Below are 22,573 nucleotides of genomic sequence, written 5' to 3'. Positions count from 1 at the left end.
AATGAATAGCTCAAAGAAATACACACAAACTATAAGAGTTTTCCCTAAGAAGATAGAACAGTGCTCAGCCATGGCCTTAATGAAGGAACCAACACTGGGCTTGCCCGAAACGACTTTGGAAAATAGCATAAAATCTAAATTAGGATGACCAGACAGAGCATGCTACATCTTCCCAAATATATGAGGTCAGCATCTTAACAACAGTACTGCCCCGCTTAACTATACTGTAAAATGTTCTTCAATACTAATAACAGTCTCACTATTCATCACTGCACATGTCAACAAACCCCACTAACAACACTGGAATCACCAACTTGGGGCAACACCCCTTGCATTAACTCCAGTCCGTTTGGGAAAAGGATTCGAATCCACTCAGAGAACTAACTTTAGGGCTGTCAACATACCACTATTTCCCATTGAAGAAAGCTGAATGTGCGCCATATTCCAGACCTACCCACCTTCATAAAAATCAGTTGAGATCATCAGGGACTGAATATGGGCCATTCTTGTCAGTACTTAACAACCTGGAGGACCCACCAGAGATGTGATGCATGTGCAAAGTGACGGACAGTGAGCTACAGTTCAATGTGTATATAACATTAAATTTACAGAGGAATTTATTAAAAATAAAGGTATTAGAACTGCTAGAGGATGTAACTGAAGCAAGGACAGCAGGCTATCCATAATGTTTTAGAGTTGTCGAAGTAGTAGTTTAAACCACATTCCCCATCCTGCAGTGTTGCCACATTGTGTACTTAGGCTTTCTTGCAAACTATGGGTCACATGACTTCTGAGAAAGATTATTTGTATTTTAAAATACAGTGCTACATCGTATGGTGAAAAGTTTTTGTACAATTCTTAACATCAACTGCACCATCTCATATTCTCTCTCTCTCCCCCCCCCCCCCCCCCCCCCACACACACACACACACACACACAAACTTACATGCACGGGTGTGCACATGCACATACCCACTTGCCTCTAACATTTGCAAACTTCAAAATTTTAAAAGTGTCTCAAAATATTTTAGGAAAGACATTTACGACCCAACAAGAGCTGCTGATAAAATAAACATTTATCCGCTACTAGTTTTGACTGAAACAATCCTCATGAGGCAACATAAAGTTATTTACAGCAGCCTGTATCCTATCATTTTTACTGTGGCATCTATAAAAGTAAAGTGCATTAATACAGTTAAATAAGCTAAGTAGATTGTCTACATTCAGGTTTCCTACTGCTACGCAGAGTGCACTCTCCACACTCAAAATATCAACTATTATTCAGTGACTACTGCAGATAAGATTTCTTCTTTGCACAGAACATTTTTAAATGGAGAATAAAAGTAAAATGCAACACACAGGCTGTGGATATATATATATATATATATATATATATATATATATATATATATATATATATGATACATTTATCCACCCATCTACATTCTAAAGGCTCAATATGGTAATGGAAAGTTCTTAGTGGAATATAAATAATGGAAAGAGTAAATGTAACAACTTGTCAAATAGTTCACATGCATAGCAAGGCAGCTACATTGTCCCAGCTGACTATGTTGTGCTGGCACAGCAGGTCAACTGAGGTGACAGGTTGTGTTGGGCGGACTGTACAAGTGGAGAAATGGGACAGGGAGCAGGGAGCGAGGGTTGGAGAAGGCTGGCTAACAGCTGAAACGGAGAGGCCAGCAGGCACTAATCTACTTAACTGCACTCTTCACACAGGCTTCAAATGTTTGTTGTTGTGCCTGCCAATGACCTTAGCTTACACCTATCTCAAAGTGGTAATACACCACCCGCCCAGTCTACGAAATATCATAGTTAATTTTATGTCACATCTACTTCTAACCCCTAGCCACATTGGTCATGGCCATGTAGAATACCCTGACCCAAGACCATCTAACACACGCACCACCTACTCTCACAGTCTACTACTTCTCCATTTCATCTCCTCCCCACACTGACTTCTTCACATCATCATGCACCAAGAACAACTCCCTTTCCTGCACCAGAATGAGCTCACTGGTGCCACATTCTCACCCTGTGATCCTGCTGCCTCTCCCTGACAGTTATCAACCACCCTTTCCCAAGCTCCCTTCCACCAGACACAACCCCAGACACGCTGCAGTGCCATCATATTGCAGTCAGTTGTGCAAATGAAACACTGCAGGTGTATGTTTACCCTACAGCTCTGAATGATTTGTGTGAAAGCTAGCAATGTTCTCAATCTGGTTTACATGCCACAGGTTCTACTGTGGTTCACTGGAAAGACACACTAAATACTGTATTTTGTTCACAAAAGTTATGTTTGCTGAAATGGATCAATCTCCATCATGACAAAGAGTATGTACATAGAATAAAATAACTTTGTGATTAACAGATTGCAGTGGCTGGATGCAACGTTTCAGTGTACAGCAAGCCATGCATAAAAAGACTCAAATACTTTGAAACTCACGACATACTTAGTATTTGGCACTAAATAAAGAGCAGAGATTGGCTGGCAGCTGGCCCTAACCATTCAGATTGTACTAATAGTAATCATAAAGTACTTTAATCAATATGTAATGGTGTATGTGTCTACTGGTATGTTTAAGCTGGTCTGTGTTATAAATCTTAGGTTCCAAAGTCTTAAGAATAACTTAAATGGATGACACAGAGGATCACGAATTCCTTCCAACTTGCCATGAAACCACTGCACAATATTGGTACTGAAATTGGAGGCCTCTTACCAGAACACTAAATCAATTTAACAGTACATAATAATAAATTTAAGTAAGCCATTCCAGCTTGAGTAGCCACACACAAGCAACAGGACAAGTGAGTGAGTGTAGAAGTTGGCAAGCAGCTGATACACGGGCAGTCAACTATCCAGCCCACAACATATGCAATCCTACTGCCTTGAGCGAGTGCCTGTGGGTAGGGATGGTCAAATAACTCAAGTTGTGCTGAATCTGGTATGAAAGTGGTGCAGTAACAGCACCTGGCAGGTAGCTTAACCCCCTGTGCCTGTCCTCAGGCAAGCTGACACTCTCAGTCACTTGGGGAGCAATGGAACAGCCTAATATGAGGAAATTGTAAAGAATCCATTTGACATTATAAAATAATTTGTCAAAGACTGTTAGATCAAACATACTGTATGAGACATCCAGCTACTCATTTGAGGGTATATATGTACGGGCAGAATGTGTCATCACAGATGTTTCCAGGCAGGATGAGCATTCCAAGAGAACTGAGAGAGCCCAAAATGGTACAAGATTGTAAGGGCTCACAAGTTCAGGAATTCTGCCAATAATCCAAGAGTCACACCAGCCCATATCCCTTTATTGATGTCATTGTGAAGTGAAAAGGTCGCAGAAGCACTAAATGCAATCAACGCTATGGTAGATGAGAGATACAAGTGTGTTGGGGTTGTTATGAACCTCAGGTAAGGTGGTGATGTAGTTTATGACTATTCTTCCTTGTCTGAACTTTGTCCACCAATTTTGGTCAATGTAGCCAAGTATTCACACAAAATTTTAGAAAACTGCATATTCTCCATACTGTGTTAACACATTACAAAGAGACCTTTTCAGTGTTAGCATTATTATGCACCTATCCAGCAAAGCATTACACTGTTCTTTCTTGAAAATCAGGTAGGCTTCCTGGACTGTCCTGTTCAAAACCATAACCGCTGAAGATGCGAACAACGATTGACAGTATCATGACACGCGGAAGAGAATTCGAACAAAACTTAATAGCAACCACTCCTTTACAAATAAATGCTAATAGGGAAACACAATATTCCATGCAGCTAGTTACGTGTCTGTCATCTTTGACATAATCAGCAATGAATGTCCACAAAGTTTCAACCACCCAATTTAAAGATACATACTACAACAGATGTCAACTGTCAATATTGATGACACCTGGGGAATTTAAAAAGAAATTACTTACACAAATGCAATCTACTTCTTGGGGGAAAAACACTCTAGTTAAGAAGAAGTTGGCAAGATGGTACAACACTGGACTCAAGTTCAGGAGGATGGTGGTTCAAATCCCCAATCAGCCTAAATCATTTAAAGAAAATGCTGGGATGGTTTCTTTGAAAGGGTGCACAGTCAGTTTCCTTCCCTGTCTTTCCCTACTCTGAGCTCGCTCTCCTTTTCTAATGATATCATCATTGTGATGCTGAACCCTAATATTCCTTCCTACTTGGATTAGAGGGATTAAGAGTATACATATAGATCTTAAGTTAGATTCGTTAAGTGAATGGAAAACAAGATATGCTAATAATGTAATTAAGTACTCTCTAGCATAAACTGTAAAATATATTATGTATGTAGACATCTGGACTGCCAATACTTGGTTTAAACACCATCAACAAACATTATACACACGGAAAGCTCCAAGTGATACTGGCATATATCAAATAGACTTTGTTATAATCAGAGATTCAAAAAAACAGGACTAAAATGACAAAAACCTTTCCAGGTGCAGATGCTGATACAGATCATAATTTACTTGTAGCAGATATTAGGACAACATTAAAGAACAGATAAAAAATAGACTGTTGAGAAACAAAGAACAAGAACTTTAAGAAAGAGTACAGTCACTATGTCAAAAATGAACTGGAACATGTAAGGAGAAGTGCCGAAGTCACTGAAGAGTGGAATATCATCAGACATACAATGCTCAAAGTATTAGAAAGAGAAACTGGAGAGGTGAAAACAAGAAGACATAAGAAAGACTGGACGACAGGAAGGAAGTATGTTGGATAAAAAGGGTGAGCACAGGAAATGGAAAAATGGCAGTTCTGAAGAAGGCAGTACAGAAAACTGAACAATTAACTAATGGAACCGAGCGAGGTGGCGCAGTGGTTAGTACACTGGACTCGCATTCGGGAGGACGATGGTTCAATCCCGCGTCCGGCCATCCTGGTTTAGGTTTTCCATGATTTCCCTAAATTGCTCCAGGTAAATGCCGGGATGGTTCCTTTGATAGGGCATGGCCGACTTCCTTCCCTAATCCGATGAGACCGATGACCTCGTAGTTTGGTCTCTTCCCTCAAAACAACGCAACCCCAACCCAACTAATGAAGCTAACTGACCAGGCTAGAGAGGATTGGAAGAGGCAACAATGTGAGGAAATAGAAGAACGGGAAAGAAAAGGAAAATTGGAGTAAATGTACAAATCAGTAAAATTCTCAACAAAAAGAGAAGTAAGGAAAATAAGCAAACATGAAATGTTAAATAAACTTTGGAAGAAGGCAGTACATATAGACAAGGAGAAGTAAGTTTGGATGGTTTATGTGGAAGAGTTATATGGCACCCAGGCTGAAAATACCAGTCTGGTTTTGCAAGACGAAAGGGACCACAATAAAGAAGACCGAGGTCCTAAGACACCGAAATGGGAATTTGAGAAAGCAATCATGGAGCTCAGGGAAAAGAAAGCATTGGGCTTTGAGATACCATCCAAGGCAATGAGAATCTTAGGTAAAAATTCAATAGCTTAACAGACATACAATGACAGAACTATGAAACAGGAATTTGGGCTCACTGTTTACTTAAGGGCACAGAGTACTTCCATATTTTGTGAAAACAGCACAGATGCTCTATATGATCGTCGAACTGTAAGGGCAGCAGTGGAAGATCGTACAACTATCACAGCACAGATAAGAGGGCTTGTGAGCCCAGATGTGCCAACATGAACCGTTGTGAGCCAGTTATTAGCAGAGGTATTATGGGCACACACACTTCTAGTCCTCCTTCCACTCACATCACAGCACTGACGTTCACAGCTCAACTGGTGCCATCAGAGAATCACTTGGAGCATTGTCTCTTAGACTACATTAATTCAAGATGTGCTGGCCCTACTTCAAGCCTTATGGTCTGGGGTACAGTAAGCTACACCTCTTTTTCACTTTTTTTGCTTCTGGAGTGGACACTAACCAGCACTCAGTACATGTGGAGTGTTATTAGACACATTCTTTTGTCATTCTTGCAGCAGGAACGTGATGTGTTGCTCCAAAAGGATGATGCTCAACCACACACTGCCCATGAAACTCAATGTGCTCTGAAAGATGTGGAGCAACTTCCCTGGCCAGCATGATCCACAGACTTGTTTGCAATTGAGCACATGTGGGATATGATGGGACAAGAAATGATTTGTGCGACTCAACAAAGAACTCTTACAGAACTACATGAACAGGCCGGGCAGGTGTGGCATAATGTATCCCAGGAGAGTATTCACCATCTATACAATACCAAAGTCAGTGCCTGCACTGCCACCCATGGAGGCTGCACGACATATTAATATGGATGTCTCAGCATCAGTTGATATCTGGTAGCTCAGTGCTATTGATCTGTAAATGTGATCATTTCATGTACTCCAAATGCACTGTTGCAAAAATAAATCCTGAGCGCATCGAAAACCTCCAAATGGGTGTACAACATTTTCACCAGCAGTGTACAACTTACACAAATGAATATATAATTGCTTAAATGAAATTATATTGGCTCATAAATAGAATTCTATTTTAATTCATCATCATGTGTAAAATTCTGATGTATATTGAAATATAATTTCATAACCAGATATTGATATCTAAGAATCTTTTTTGATAATGGAAGTGGCAAAATATGAAGACTGTGACAGTTTATATTGCCTGAAAGCAAATGAACAACAAACTAGTACGAAGGGTCTAAGAAATACTACAAACAGCATCACTTAGGACACAAAAATCTGTATCACTGGACTGCTTTGTAAACCAGTTACCCTTAAATTTTCTTTTATTGAATTTCCCGTTCTGTGACTGACAGCATTTATTGCACACTAATGAACAACTACACTCACAAAAATCTGAAGTACTTAGGCAACAAACTTTCTGTAGGACATAAGCAAAACACTTCACCAATACAAAAATAAACAGAAACAAAGCTTTGATAATTAACAGATGCTGGAAACTGGTAGTGTTACAAACGTACAGAATACACCCCAAACAGAATCACTGGAAGTGAAAATATTCGAGATGTTTTACAAAATAGTAATGGTTTTCTCTAATTTAAATGAAGGGGGAAAGGCAGTGCATACAGCCATGACTCAATTTTTTTTATTATTTTAAACTCAGTAAAGTATATACCTATGCAATCAGGGAAGACAACAGAATTTCATAAAGTAATAAAAAATTTTGATTTTTCTATCATCCGGAAGTACCAGGTGTCCTTAAAGACCATTCTAACACCTTTACCCAAAAATTGCAAAGCGAAAGAATACAAAGACTATAAGACAATCAGCTTTATCAGTCATGTTACAAGGTCTAACAAGAGTCATATAAAGGAGAACTGAAAAAGGAAACTGAGGAAAATACTGGGGAAGACCAATTTGGTTTCAAAGAGTCAAGGAACAGGAGATGCTATGTGCCATTCCACATCAAATCACCCAGGTCATGTTGCCCATCATCTTAGATTTTGATGAAACTTTGCACATTTCCTTATACTTATAATACGAGAGGCTGCCTCATGAAAGAACACAAACAAAAGTTATGAATTTAATTGAAATCTTTTCATTACAAGGGCTAACTTTATTTAGTGTGTCAAATTAGCATTTTAAATAACAATTATTATAGCCACACTAATGTTAATTTAAAATGTACATGTTCAGCAGTGAAGATCCCTGAAACTATCAATGAAACTTCTTAAGAGAATCTCTGTTTTTAATCCACTGTGACAAATTAATATTCTGTTAACTTCATGTCCTTTTCATTAAAGTAATACATTCTGCCTAATGATGTTGATTTAGGTACACCAACAGCACATAAGATGTTTTCCAAAGACACAAAACAAGAGTCTGCCTTCTCAGGCCAAACAAATGACACTGCTGGTCCAGTTGGGTGGAGAAAAAGTAGTTCAACATCTCCTCCTTTGTCATAGACATTTTTGGTGAAGGCAAAGTACTACCTGTTATCATATACAGCTGCTACAAAAGAATTTTGTTGAGGACAAGTGCATGTCCATCATGAGACATTTTCACTGAATGAAAAAATGAAGTAAGGCTTTTCAGAAGTTACTCTTCTAATCTCTAAAGAATCACAATAAAATGGTTTGTAATGCTGAAAATCCCCAGTACCAGGTATTGTGCGGGTTGTTGAAAATCTCTTCTCGAGGTTCTTGCATAGGAGATCTACATTGACTTCCTCTAAGAAGTGAGAAAAACATTTGTTAATATTAGCTTTGCAGAAATCATAAACACCTGATGCAGTTGTTATTCGTGCGTCATCCGCTAGTTGAAGACTAGCTCTTCTCAATATACATTTCCAAAGTTGCCACAAGTTATCCTAAGTGAAATTCCCTGATTTCCAGATAAGTTTTGGCATTTTTCCCTGACAAATTTGTAGATCTCAAGGGTAAGTTGACAAAAAAAATATGACTACTTCTGTATTTCTCCTACATCTGAGAAAAAAAATCTTGAGTACTAAAATCAACATCTTTCTTAATGAACTGTTTTAGATGGAGAAAGTGAGCCAAATGCTTGTGTGTTTGATTAAGACGACTGTTGTTATTTTACTTCAATAAAACGAAAGATCTGGTGACAAAAATAAGCATTTCCTTGGAGTCACAAGACCGATTTGAAATACCTTCACCGATTTCAGAAGTAACCTCTGGAAAAAGTAGGCCCCCTGAAAGAAGTGTATAAGGCGGGAAGAGTTGTGCAAACCAATAATATAGGTGACTGCCAATAGAATTTTGGTTCTACTCTGTTCGTTTATGTCAGTTATTACCCACTGTGTTACGTCTATTATTTTACAGGTGTAGTGTGATTTTTCTTTTGAGAAATGTACGAGTACACAGTGTAAAAACCGCCAGTAACTGCCACACTTTTCTTCTTCTTCTTCTTCTTATCGTCCATATGTTGTAATATATAAACTACTTTCGAAGTGCCAAACTGTAGTACTATAAATAAAATTTCTACAAAACACCAAACAGTACATTGTACTTGCAGCGAGACAGTCGCAATTCCTGAAATCCATCGTCTGTGGCCTTTGGCCTGCCAAAGAGCAGCTTGGTCCTGGATCCATGAATAAACCGTGAAAATCCGCCACATTATGCTAAACAAAAAACAGATCCAGCCTGTGGGCATATCGCTGAGACTAGATCCGATGGGCAGGGCCTGCATTAGTGGGAAACAATGGGCTTCAGATCGGCAGGCCCGATCCATTAGATATACCTGCAGAAATGGCCTGCGGTTTTGGTTCATCATGGAAATCCACTCTCATGACCAGCTATTCACTTGTCACAGATGACATATTGGCAATGTGAGACTGTGGTGATCAATCCATGCAACAGGTAACTTGCACAAATATTCAGAGAATCAATACTAATGAGGATAGGTAGCAACCTCACCGTAAAGATGATCTCTGAGCCACAGACAGGCACATAGAAAAGACAATCGCTATCTCACAACTAAATTTTCAGCCATAGGCTTTGTCAGAAAATGAGAGCACACACACATTTACACAATCACACAGACACAACTCATGCACACATGACTGCCATCTCCAGCTGCTGATCAACAATATCTGAGAATCAGATCCAAACAAACCACTCCTCACACCTCCCTGCATCTCTCTCTCTCTCTCTCTCTCTCTCTCTCTCTCTCTCTCTCTCTCTCTCTCTTTTTTGGTGGGGTTTAAGGGCGCTCAACTACTGAGGTCATTAGCGCCCAGTCACCGTTGTTAGAGCACATGGAATCTAGTAAAACTCAAGGGGGGGGGGGGGGGGGAGGGACACCAGAAAGACCTGACAAAGATGCAGATAAAAGAAGTAAAAAGGTTAGATGTCTTTGGACAAGCCAGTTAAAGTTATAAAACGCAGAACACAAGCAGCTGCTCGAGCATCATCAGCTAAAATATCCGGTAAAGTAGATGACAGGGACAGGACAACACGAGATTGACTAAAGCGGGGACACGACAATAAAACATGGCGCACTGTTAATGCCCGACCACAAGGGCACTGCGGGGCTGGGTCACCGGAGAGCAGGTAGCGGTGGCTAAACTGGCAATGCCCAAGCCGCAACCTGGTCAGAAGGACCTCCTCTCGCCTAGATGGTCGGGAGGAGGTTGTCCAAGCAGTTGGGAGCGTTTTAACTGCCCGGAGCTTGTTTCCTTGGAGGGATGACCAAGCATCCCACCACAACGACACAAGCCTCTTACAAACATCCCCACGAACGTCAGATGATGGGACACAATGGGAGGCTGGCCGAGGCAGGAGGACTGCAGCCTTGGCTGCAGCATCCGCAGCCTCATTCCCAGGCACTCCTACATGTCCGGGAACCCACAGAAAGCTGACAGGAGAACCATTATCAGTGAAAGAGTGGAGGGACTGCTGTATCCGTTGAATCAAGGGATGGACCGGATAGGGAGCTCCAAGGCTCTGAAGAGCACTGAGTGAGTCAGAGCAGAGTACATACGATGAATGGCGGTGGCGGCAGGCATACTGAACGGCCTGATGGAGAGCAAAAAGCTCGGCCGTAAAGCTCGAACATTGGTCGAGGAGCCGGTATTTAAAGGTGGCGGCCCCGACGACAAAGGCACAGCTGACACCATCGTCAGTTTTGGAGCCATGGGTGTAAATAAAGGTGTGACCGGCAAGTCGAGCACGAAGTTCGACAAACCGTGAGCAATACACTGCAGCCGGAGTACCCTCCTTCGGGAGTGAGCTGAGGTCGAGATAAATATGAACCGGAGCCTGGAGCCAAGGTGGTGTCAGGCTCTCACGCTCTCTGAAGGTGGTAGGGAGGGCAAAATCCAATTGTCGAAGCAGGCGACGGAAGCGGACTCTGGGGGGCAGCAGGGCAGACACATACAACCCGTACTGACGGTCGAGAGAATCGGCGAAGAAGGACTGGTAAGAGGGGTGGTCGGGCATAGACAACAGCCGGCAGGCATACCGACACAGCAGTATGTCACGCCGGTAGGTCAATGGTAATTCAGCAGCTTCAGCATAAAGACTCTCAACAGGACTAGTGTAGAAGGCTCCGGTCGCAAGACGTAACCCCCGATGGTGGATGGAGTTGAGACGGTGTAAGACGGATGGCCGAGCAGACGAGTAGACGAAGCTCCCATAATCCAGCTTTGATCGGACTATGGACCGATACAAGCGAAGCAGGACAGTGCGATCCGCTCCCCAAGATGAACCACTAAGAACTCTGAGGACATTAAGCGAACGTGTACAACGGGAAGCCAAATAAGAGACATGCGGAGACCAACACAGTTTCCTGTCCAACGTGAGCCCTAGAAACTTAGTTGTTTCCACGAATGGGAGAACAACGGGACCGAGATGTAAGGATGGCGGAAGGAACGCTTTATATCGCCAAAAGTTGATACAAACCGTCTTCTCTTCAGAGAACCGGAAGCCATTTGCCACACTCCATGAGTATAGGCTGTCTAGACAACACTGAAGGCAGCGCTCCAGGAGGCATGTTCTCTGGGCACTGCAGTAGATCGCGAAGTCATCGACAAAGAGAGAGCCTGAGACATTAGGTGGACTGCAATCCATAATTGGATTGATCGCGATGGCAAAAAGGGCTACGCTCAAGACGGAGCACTGAGGCACTCCGTTCTCCTGGAGGAAGACGTCGGACAATACGGAACCCACACGTACCCTAAACTTTCGATCTGTTAAAAAGGAATCAATAAAAAGGGGCAGGCGACCGCGTAGGCCCCACCTGTGCATAGTGCGGAGGATATCTCCTCTCCAACAGGTATCATAAGCCTTCTCCAAATCGAAGAACACGGCTACCGTTTGGCGCCTTTGCAAAAAGTTGTTCATGATGAATGTCGACAATGTCACAAGGTGGTCAACAGCGGAGCGGCGGCGACGAAAGCCGCATTGGACATTGGTAAGCAGCCGTCGAGATTCAAGAATCCAAACTAACCGAGCATGAACCATGCGCTTCATCACCTTACAGACACAGCTTGTAAGAGAAATGGGGCGGTAACTAGAAGGAAGGTGTCTATCCTTCCCGGGTTTGGGTATAGGAACAACGACGGCGTCACGCCAACGCATTGGGACCTGACCTTCGGTCCAGACGCGATTGTACGTACGAAGAAGGAAACTTTTGCCCGCCGGAGAAAGGTGTGCCAGCATCTGAACGTGAATGGCATCTGGCCCCAGAGCAGAGGACCGGGACAGTGCAAGTGCACGTTCGAGTTCCCGCATAGTAAAGGGGGCATTATAAGTTTCCAGATTCAGCGAGTGGAAGGAAGGTCGCCGAGCCTCTTCTGCCTCTTTCCTGGGAAGGAAGGCAGGGTGGTAATGGGCGGAGCTTGAAACCTCCGCGAAAAACCGGCCGAAGGCGTTGGAGACAGCCACAGGATCAACGAGGACCTCATTATCTGAGGTCAGACCAGGTACCGAGGAGTGGTCCTTAATGCCCGACAGCCGGCGCAGGCGACCCCATACGACAGAGGAGGGAGTAAAACTGTTAAAGGAGTTGGTGAAAGAGGGCCCAACAAGATTTTTTGCTGTCTTTGATGACTCTACGGCATTGCGCCCGGAGTCGTTTGTATCCAATACAATTCGCCAACGTAGGATGGCGGCGAAAGGTGCGTAAAGCAAGTCGTCGAGCACGGATAGCGTCTCTACAAGCCTCGTTCCACCAGGGGACGGAAACGCGACGTGAAGAAGAGGTAGTAAGAGGAATGGAACGTTCGGCAGCATTGATGATAACAGCCGTGAGGTATTCGACCTGACTGTCACAACTGAGAAAATCGTGGTCCGGAAAGGTCGCCAGGGAGGAGTAAAGTCCCCAGTCAGCTTTCGGTATGTTCCAGCTCGAAGGACGTGGGGATGGGGTGTGGTGCAGGAGACGAACGACACAGGGGAAGTGGTCGCTCGAATAGGTGTCAGAAAGGACATACCACTCGAACCGACGGGCAAGAGTGGTAGAACAGATCGAGAGGTCCAAGTGGGAGTAGGTATGAGTAGAGTCCGAGAGGAAAGTCGGGCCGCCAGTATTGAGGCAGACAAGATTGAGATGGTTGAAGACACCCGCCAAGAGTGAGCCTCTTTGACAGGATGCAGGAGAGCCCCAAAGGGGATGATGGGCATTGAAGTCGCCAAACAATTAAAACGGCGGGGGAAGCTGAACAATCAGGTGCATTGTGTCAGCCCGACTAACAGCGGATGACGATGGAGTGTAGATGGTACAAACTGAAAAAGTAAAAGCAGAAAGAGTAATACGGACAGCTATTGCTTGGAGTGGGGTGGTCAATGGGATGGGATGGTAATAGACATCGTCCCAAACGAGCAACATGACCCCACCACGAGCTGGGATACCGTCCACAGGGGTGAGGTCATACCGCTCCGAGGTATAGTGGGTAAAGGCAATACGGTCAGTCGGGCGCAACTTGGTTTCCTGGAGACCAAGGACGAGTGGACAGTGCAGGCGGAGGAGCAGTTGTAATTCCTCCCGATTAGATCTAATACCTCTTATGTTCCAATGTAACAAGGCCATCGCTAGTCAAAAAAGAGGGGGAACGAGACGGGGGAAGAGCTGGTCACCTCGACGGCCACGGAGGGCCAGGTTTCAAGGGAACATCTCTACAACTGGCGGGAGGCGGATCCTGTTCCATCGAGTCGTCGCCAGCTGCGGCCGCTGTCCCTGGTGGTGTAGGAGGGGCAGCATCATTTGCCGACAAGAGGCCAGCTGAGCGCCTGGCAGCACAGCATCCCGGCGAAACTGAGGATGGCCGGGAGCAGCGACTCATAGATGGAGCGTCAGACGAAACGCGTCGGGGTGGAGAGGGGGATAGAGACTTTTTCTTGGAGGCCTTCTTGGAAGTCCGAGGAGGCACAGGGATGGTGGGCTGGACCCGAAGAAGGTCCTCACGCGTGGGATCTGTTTTGGAATGCCGGACCTCGGAAGCTGGGGTCCGGAATGTTTTCCCGATGGACGCCTGAGAAGAGGATCGCTTCGCAGGCGGCGGGGGGGAGAGGAGGAGGAGGTAGGGTGGCCCCTGGGGCAGAGGGGGCGGGAGCCACGGGGGAGGAGGATTTGGAAGGGAGGGATTTGGGAGGCGGAGGCAGAGCCCCCTGATGGGGGGAGGAGGCGGAGGGGGGACAGGATAGGGGTGAAGATACCGCGGAAGGAGTGGACACAACTGAGGCAAACGAAGTGGTCAACGGCACGGGATGGAGGCGGTCATACTTCTTCCTGGCCTCAGAATAAGAGAGACGATCCAAAGTTTTGAGTTCTTGTATCTTCTTCTCCTCCTCCTGATATGCAGGGCAGTCTGAGGATCTAGGCGAGTGGATGCCAGGACAATTAACGCACCGAGGTGGTGGGGTGCATGTACCTTCCTCACGAAGGGGACGTCCACAGTCGCCACAAAGGGGCTCAGCCTCACACCGTGACGACATGTGCCCAAAGCACAAACACCGAAAACAGCGCATAGGAGGCGGGATGTAAGGTCGCACGTCGCACCGGTAGCACATCACCTTTACCTTCTCCGGGAGAACGTCCCCCTCGAAGGCGAGGATAAAGGCCCTGGCGTGGATGCGAAGGTCTTTGGGGCCGCGCTGGACTCGCCGGATGAAATGCACGCCTCGGCGCTCCAGGTTGGCCCTGAGCTCCTCATCAGATTGCAGCAGGAGGTCCCGATGAAAAATAACCCCCTGCGTCCTATTTAGTGCCAGATGCGGGACAATGGACACTGGGATGTCCCCTAGGCGGTCGCACGCCTGGAGCGCCGCCGACTGTGTGGCGGAGGTGGTCTTTATAAGAACGGACCCCGAACGCATCTTGCTGAGAGCCTCGATTTCCCCGAAGATGTCCTCAATGTGCTGAACAAAGAACATGGGCTTGGAGGTGGCGAACGTCCCCCCATCGGTCCGAGAACAGACTAAATAGCGGGGGAAGTACTTCGCCCCAAGCCGGCGGGCCTGTCCTTCCTCCCAGGGAGTGGCCAAGTGGGAAAGGGCAGGAGAACCAGAACCAGAGACAGTACATTTCTTTTTAAAGACTCGGCCGCAGAGCGACCCGATACATGTTGACGTTTCATCTGCGAAACGTACGCTCCGATACCGCCCACTCCGACCAGGGGCTCTCCCCACGGGCGCCACCCAGCCTCAGCAAGGGCCACCTGGCAGGATGACCATTGCCGGGAGTCCTGATGCCCTAAGGAGACGGGCATCTACTCCTTGGCCGACGTGGGGAGGGTGCAGCTCAGGTATCGGCAGTACGATCCCTGTGTTGTCAGGGGGCTACAACCTAGAGGGTACATGACGACCCCACCACAACGGGATGGCTACCGTGCTGGATTTCTGGTGCCATGGAAAGTCCATCATGATCGTAGGTGCAGATGGGGACACACTATGGGCGTAACTTGTACAACCCATCAGGCATTGAGGCCCAATTTGAGGAATAGTGGGTACGGTTACAATGCCGGTACAATGCTGAGTGCCAAGGTTTTAGTGCACTGAGGACCAGTGGTACACCACGTAAGGCATTCGTCCCCAAAAGGCTCGTACTTCCGTAGAATTTTGAAAAATGGAGGTCAAACCCCAAGGGGGACCATCACATGGAAGGCCGAAACGGTTGAAACTCCTTTTAGTCGCCTCTTACGACAGGCAGGAATACCTCGGGCCTATTCTTACCCCGGACCCGCAGGGGGGTCCCTGCATCTCGGCAGCTACTAGGCTAATAGCAAGAAGTGGTGGTAGCACTGACTGAAAGCTGAGGGCAGTGGTAGGAAGGAGAGAAGCAGTAAGAATGAGAGAGTACGGAAGCAGCACACATTCTCAGCAGCACCCAGCCAACGATGATGCATGACATCTCAGTAAACAATCCATTTCATCTACAGAGACATAAACAAGATTTTTTTTCCAGAGTTTTTTTTTTTTTTTTTTTTTTTCAAATCACCCTAATATTTTGCTGATTTCCCTGGCACACTTGAAGTTTCACAGTATTTCCTGATTCCAGAACTTGTGGCAACACTCTCTCTACAGTTCCTCCCAAACTATCACACACAGATTTGTCATGGCTAGTGGCAAAAAGGGAATGCCCAGCATCAATAGAAAAATCGTTTTTGCGCTCACAAAATTTTTTAAAGCTTTTTCTATTCTTAAGCTGAGCAGCATATCCATCAGGGACTAATGCACTTTCTTCACTTGTGGGTATTGTTCTGCCAGCCACTTAACCATTTATTTATGGACAGCATATACAAATTCTACACCATGTTCCATATCACCACTTATAAAGCAGTGGTTCAGTATTACCAATTTACTTTCTTCATTTACAACTAAACATACACAGGATGGATTGTACAGCTGCTGCTTGGCCAGTGGTAACTCTGAATTTCATTCTGAATTACAAAACTGTAGTTTTAGTTTTCAGCCCAGTCCTTTGCCAGAATTGTTTTTTCTGGGGTTAGATTTTCTTTCAATTTTTTCAATGATTTTGACTGACACTTGGATATAAATGAGTGTAGTTTAAGTGCCTGTAATCTTGTTACCAAGTCTATGTATTCACCAACAGTTGCAGACTGCTTTACCAATTACGAAATTTAGAAAGACCAATGTTAATGTTTGTTAATGTTTAAAACAAGAGTACAGTTCTCTTAAGTTGCAAAGGGTGAGTCTTTTTTGCATATACAAATTCTTCTGAATGCTAACTGTGTCTTTTGCTCCTGGTAACATTCAAATATATTCATCATTTTGGTACAGATCTTTAAAACTTCATCAGCAATAACTCTCTCTCTTTTTGGTTTACGAATTGATAAAATACTCATTTCTGTTTTCAGTTTCCTTGCTTGTCGAACCACATATTCACTAACATTAAATTATGACATTATGTTTTCTTTTTTCGAAGAGGGTGGATGCAAAGTTAAAATTTGGATTTTTTCAGGTAGTCAAACTAGCCACATTTTCTTTCATTAACAATACCATGGCATCAAAATCTTTGTCTTTCTTAACAATTTCACCATCAAATTTTTCTTCTCTACATTCAGAATCTTCAATACTGCAAACCTTTCTTTCCAAAACATGGTTCACTTTTCCTAGCCTCTTTTTGCCATATGAAGCCTTGCTATTATTTGGAATGGAGTGAAGTTGTAGCTCCACAAATCATGTAAAGTTTTATTTGCCTCCTGATCTTTTAGTACTGATTCGTGAAACGTCATCTCAGGTCATCTGCATCACTTTCATTTATATCACTGATGTCAGTTTTCTGTTCACAAATCTTACATGTTGTGCAAAGATTTTAGCCTGGTTTTGTATACATTCTTTTAGTACTTAATGTTTTAGACAAAGACAAGCAAACTGACCTCAAAGATTTTTTAACTGTTTGTTTGTTTTAAAAGTATCACACGTTCTTTGATTAATTTCAAAAACTTTTAAGTTACAGTATCTATGGTGTCCACAAATAGTAGCACTTTCTTGGTCTTGCGAAAAGCTTATATTGGATTGCAGCAATATTAAATCTCATTTGTCTTCACTCAGCTCTTCTATTTTTTGTAATTTTTACTTTGGCATAAGTTGTCAAATGAAGAGATGTTTTTGTAATTTTTCGATAGTGCATGAATTCACAAGGTAAACTGCAATTAATTGAGCACTAAGCCACTTAAAACATACTTTATACAAGTGGCATGATAAGGCCGCACGACAAACAGGTATTACCTGTCTCTCAGAAAGACAAAAAGCAACTGAGGCCAAATAGACGAACTGTTGAAAGCCAGTTATTCTCAACAGTGAATGTCACCAATAGTTGCGTTGTTTTCATGCCAATACAGGTTTCTGCTGTCGAAGAACACTTTTTAATCACTGTGAGCAGGGATTGGCTGAACACACAAATCATATATAGTATAGTTTTTAAATACTTACTGAATTAGTCAAATGAAAGGAAATACATTTTCACATTTAAAGTCAACTTGCCTGACTACAATGAGTTATACTTAAATAGGCTAATTTGATACCCTTGCACCTGAGGCAGTGAGTCGATGGACTTGCTTAAAATGACCCTTTTCCATCATAGTGGAAAGTATGGCTGGTCAGTTAATCATCATTTACTCCAGGGAAAAGCTGCACGGTCATCAACAGTAACTGTTCTTTCGAGAACAAGTTACTGTCTTCGTATATATAGTTAAAAAGGCTAACCAGCCATTGACCTTCGTCTGTGCGAATACGCACAGGTCGCCCAAACTCTTACGGGAATCGCCAAAGCGTGCGCGAGTAATGAGTGGATGGGCAAATCTCTATAAGGTACAATACATACGTACAATTGTGGACAGTTGGGAATGTGAGTCTCACGGGGAGCGTGCAAGGGATAAGTCCCTGCAGTCGCGCTATTCATCTGTGTCCTCGGTGGCTCAGATGGACAGAGCATCTGCCATGTAAGCAGGAGATCCCGGGTTCGAGTCCCGGTCGGGGCACACATTTTCAGCTGTCCACATCGAGGTATTTCAACAACACCTGTCGGCAGCTGAGGTTGTCAGTTAGTCATCATTTACTTCAGGGAAAAGCTGCACGGTCATCAACACTAACTGTTCTTTCGAGAACAAGTTACTGTCTTCGTATATTTACTATATCCTCACAATTTTCTAAAATTGAAAATTGACAGATATTATATTATTTTTTAATTTTCTTTGTAACTTTATTGCTTAAACAATTACATGTCTGTTACGTATGTGCTTCTCTTAACTTAAAAAAAATTCAAAATCAAAAGCTTCATAAACACCTCAGTTATGGGCATTTATGTAGGTATGTACCATTTTGTGCTGACATTCTTGCATAGCCCAGTTATCAATATATCACTGCATTTAAAATTATCATAAAATAAAGTTGTAGTCTGAGACCAAAAAGATTTTGCAGAAGTTCATATGTTCTAAGTATAAGCCAATGTGCAAAGTTTTGTGAAAATCTTCAGTAGAGGTTACAAATCATTGAATTATTGCATGTTTTGACGTGGAATGACCCTATATATTGTCTGAGAATTATTGGAGAAAGAACACGAGAAATGAACAAAGAGGTGTATATTTGTTTTATTGAGTGGGAGAAGGCTTACAACTGGAATATAATGCTGAGAATTTTAAAAGTTGTGCATAGACTGGAGAGATAAAAAGTTTAATTAGGGAGATGTATACAAAAGTAACAGTAAGAGTATGGAACGAAGAGACTGAAGAGATCAACACTGGAAGGAGAGAACAGCAAAGATGCTCACAGTCACCAAAGCTGTTCAATATACACAGAGGGGATCTGATAGGTCAGGCACATGAGGCTGCAAGATACAGTGTAACTGGGGGAGAAATGATAACAACTATAAAATATGTGGATGATCAAGTGGTGCTGGCAGATTCAGAAGAGGAGCTCCAGATGATTGAGAGTATTGTAAGAAGAGGCAAGGCGTATGGAATGAAGGCGTAAAAGGGAAAAAACAAAGGTGATGATAAGCAAGAAGGAAGCTTCAATTAACACATTCATAGACGGAAAAAAAAGACAGAACAAGTAAAATCTATCTGTATCTGGGAAGTTTAGTGGCATGGAAAGGAAGCTGTACAGAAAAAGTAAGGAGGATATCTATGGGAAAGACAGCATTTGGAAAGGTGAAAGTTGCAGTAGTTACTACTATCTAGAATTCCAATTGAACTGAGAAAAGTTTTGCTAAATTCATGTCTGAAAGGTTGCGTTATACAGCAGTGAATCATGCACATTTAAAAAGAAAGAAGAAAGATACTTAGAAAGTTTTCAAATGTGGTTATGGAGAAGAGTGTGGTAAAGTGGACTGGCAGGCTTAAGAATCATGAAGTAATGAAGTAAATAGGAGAAATACAAAAATTATTGGAAGTCATCATAAACAGAAAAAAGAGCAAGGCTGGGACATATACTGGTACTGCTTAGGAATTGTCTAGAACGAAGAATCAGAGAGAAAAGTTGAAGGGATAAAAGGAAAAGGTAGAAAGTTAGCTGGTTGATGGATGACAGTTGAAGGAAGATGCTCACAACAGGACACAATGAAAAGCCTCTAGTTGAAACCTGTCATAGACAGATACACTTAAGTAGATGTAGAAGAAGAAGAAGAAGAAGAAGAAGAAGAAGAAGAAATGCAGGTCGACAACACTTAGTGACATACTTACTCAGACACAGACTACACACTTACTGAGAGATGGGTGCAAAATGAGAATTTCTAAACTGATATTTAAATATAATTATAACAAAATTTAACAAAAGATCTCAACTGCATTGAAGTACTTTTAGTTCACGTGTAAGTTATATCACAGAGTGTGTGGAAGTAAAATTAGGCCTACTATTAGTTGCAGATGACACATTATAGAAAACACTATGGCCTATCTAAATATGTCATCTTATTAAGTAATTGTTTGACAAGAGCTGTATTTTCAGATCAGAGGTATCTTACATGCAATGTTCAGTAGTATGTTTGAGTGACAATATATCGTAATGTTCTTATAATATTATGATTACATTGCATGAACAGTTACTACCAACAACAAATCCATGTATTTCATTAAAAAAATTCCTTAAATGCTCATCACATATGTATAGATAAATAGAGTACAAAATATAGTCACTGAAATACACAAAGAGAACATTACCAATAAGATACTGCTGATGATGGACAATGTCCAAAACTAGTCCAGTGTAACAAAATACTACCACAAAGCACATTTTGTCAAACAGTTAATTAATAGGAAGGCATATTTACACATTTTACAAGCTGCAGGGCACCAAATATATACAAGACAAAGAAAGTACGCCTATTCCACACAAGACTAACGGTCAAACAATGAACAAATGGGGAGCTAACATTTAGTGAAAAAATATGCAAACTTTAAAACTTCTTGTAAAAAGAGAGATTCCAACCAGCTGATCATATTCCACAAATCGCTATATATATCAGAACTAAAGTCAATACTGATATAATGTTTTTACTGTGAGGCAACATTAAGAGCAACTCCCTAGCTAGTGAACAATTGGTAACTCTGCACATGTAGGTATACCATCAGATATCAGTTAACCGGTATGTCTACTTCTGACGTTTACTGGTTGTGCTGAGACAGTTATTGAAAAGACTAAATAATAAATGCAAGATATCTCTAATGTTTTAGTAAATGTCAGACAGAAAATACACAGCAGCACCAGCCAAACATTATTACTAATCACTGAATTGGTTAATCCTAAATTAATTACAGTTCATTATAATTTTACAAAGAACCCACTTCAGGCTCATCTCTTCATCAAGAGGGCAAAATTAATACGGGCTACATCCTACTACTACAGCCCACACAAAACCTTTGATGTCATGGACAAAACAGAACCGGAAGAAAGATTTAAAGCAGCCAATGAAACAATTTGTTGTCAAACAAAATTACCTTCGCTGCTAACTCTGGTGCGAGGGGGGCATGACCAGTAACAAGGTCAAGCCGTTCAATCCATGGAAGACCCAATCGAAATCCTGACAAGCACTTTTTAAGATCTGCCTGAAAAAAAGGAAGAGGAAAAAAATGATACTGACAACAATGCCATTATGAAAATACAAAAAGGACCACGAATGTACGTCGGCAATACTTTGGCTTTGAAGAAATGTAAATGGCTAAGAAAAAATACTCACCACATTATTTTTAAAAGTTTTCTTTTCTACCTCTGCTACAGCATTCAGGCCAGGCTTCAACACGCCCTTCTCGAAGGCTTCCTGAAGCTGAAATTAAATGAACAAAAACTATAAAACAGACTAAGGCACTAGCTTGATAACAGACGTAATAATCGATATTCTTTACACCACACCTGAGAATCAGAGTCGTAGTCTATTTCAGCGTCTGACTCGATATCAGACATGATGCACACAAGGATTATCTCCGTACACAATTCATACACATCTCTAAAACACAGATATATTCCACAAACTACGAGACACAAACAATCAAATCAACCATGTGCCGTAAGCGAATACAAACATTGCTTGGTAACATCTCTGATACCACCACAGCAGGGCCGCCAACTTGTTTTATTATCCTTTTTTGTCTAGACATGGATCTCATGTGGTCTCGCTGCAACAGACATGGGGTCTCACCAACGACGTTACGGAAGGGATTATACCAATTCACACTGGACGTCACGTCATGTCAAAACATTCCACAATGCATTTCAAATGGCGGCATCACACACATACCGTCACGTCACGTGAAGTTTTCCCGGGAAGAAGGTTTCGACTGTGTAGTTTCACTTCACTTTTCATTGGTCCTTTTAATCATTTGTTGTTATACAGTATGATATTGGACAAGTCATTGTGATTTATAACACAATATTTTAAATTATACAAGAATATGTACACTAATTTAGGCTTAATATTCTCACAGCTGAAAATTCAGCTTTCTTTTTTTACATACAATTTTGATGGACATTTCAATCATTCTTATTTCAACATTTAGCAACAGATTTTTGTGTTTCAAGATATTCATCTACACTACAACGACGCTTTTGCAATCAATATCTATCGACTGCAGTTTTAAATTTTGAAGGGTCATTTATTGTTTTAATGGCATTAGGTACCTTATTGTATAGTCTGTTTCCTATTT

The 22,573-nt window shown here is 42.5% G+C and overlaps 1 protein-coding gene and 1 non-coding gene across 2 annotated transcripts in view; one reads left to right on the top strand and one right to left on the bottom strand.

The window, feature by feature from the left end:
* Positions 1–22,079, bottom strand: part of LOC126455548 (probable rRNA-processing protein EBP2 homolog) — a 40,828-nt gene extending 18,749 nt beyond the window's left edge. The window contains exons 1-3 of the mRNA XM_050091303.1: positions 21,783–22,079; positions 21,610–21,696; positions 21,371–21,478 (exon numbers count right to left, since the gene is read on the bottom strand). Of these exons, the coding sequence (XP_049947260.1) occupies positions 21,371–21,478; positions 21,610–21,696; positions 21,783–21,833 (246 nt within the window). The 5' untranslated portion in view covers positions 21,834–22,079. The remainder of the gene's footprint in view (positions 1–21,370; positions 21,479–21,609; positions 21,697–21,782) is intronic.
* Trnat-ugu (transfer RNA threonine (anticodon UGU)) lies at positions 18,342–18,415 on the top strand. The gene has a single exon. It is a non-coding gene; the product is annotated as a tRNA-Thr (tRNA).
* Positions 22,080–22,573: the final 494 nt, after the last annotated feature.

This window comes from Schistocerca serialis, chromosome 2 (assembly GCF_023864345.2).
Source record: "Schistocerca serialis cubense isolate TAMUIC-IGC-003099 chromosome 2, iqSchSeri2.2, whole genome shotgun sequence".
In the NCBI taxonomy this organism is placed as follows: Eukaryota; Metazoa; Arthropoda; class Insecta; order Orthoptera; family Acrididae; genus Schistocerca; species Schistocerca serialis.
This window is presented reverse-complemented; position numbering and strand designations above follow the sequence as displayed.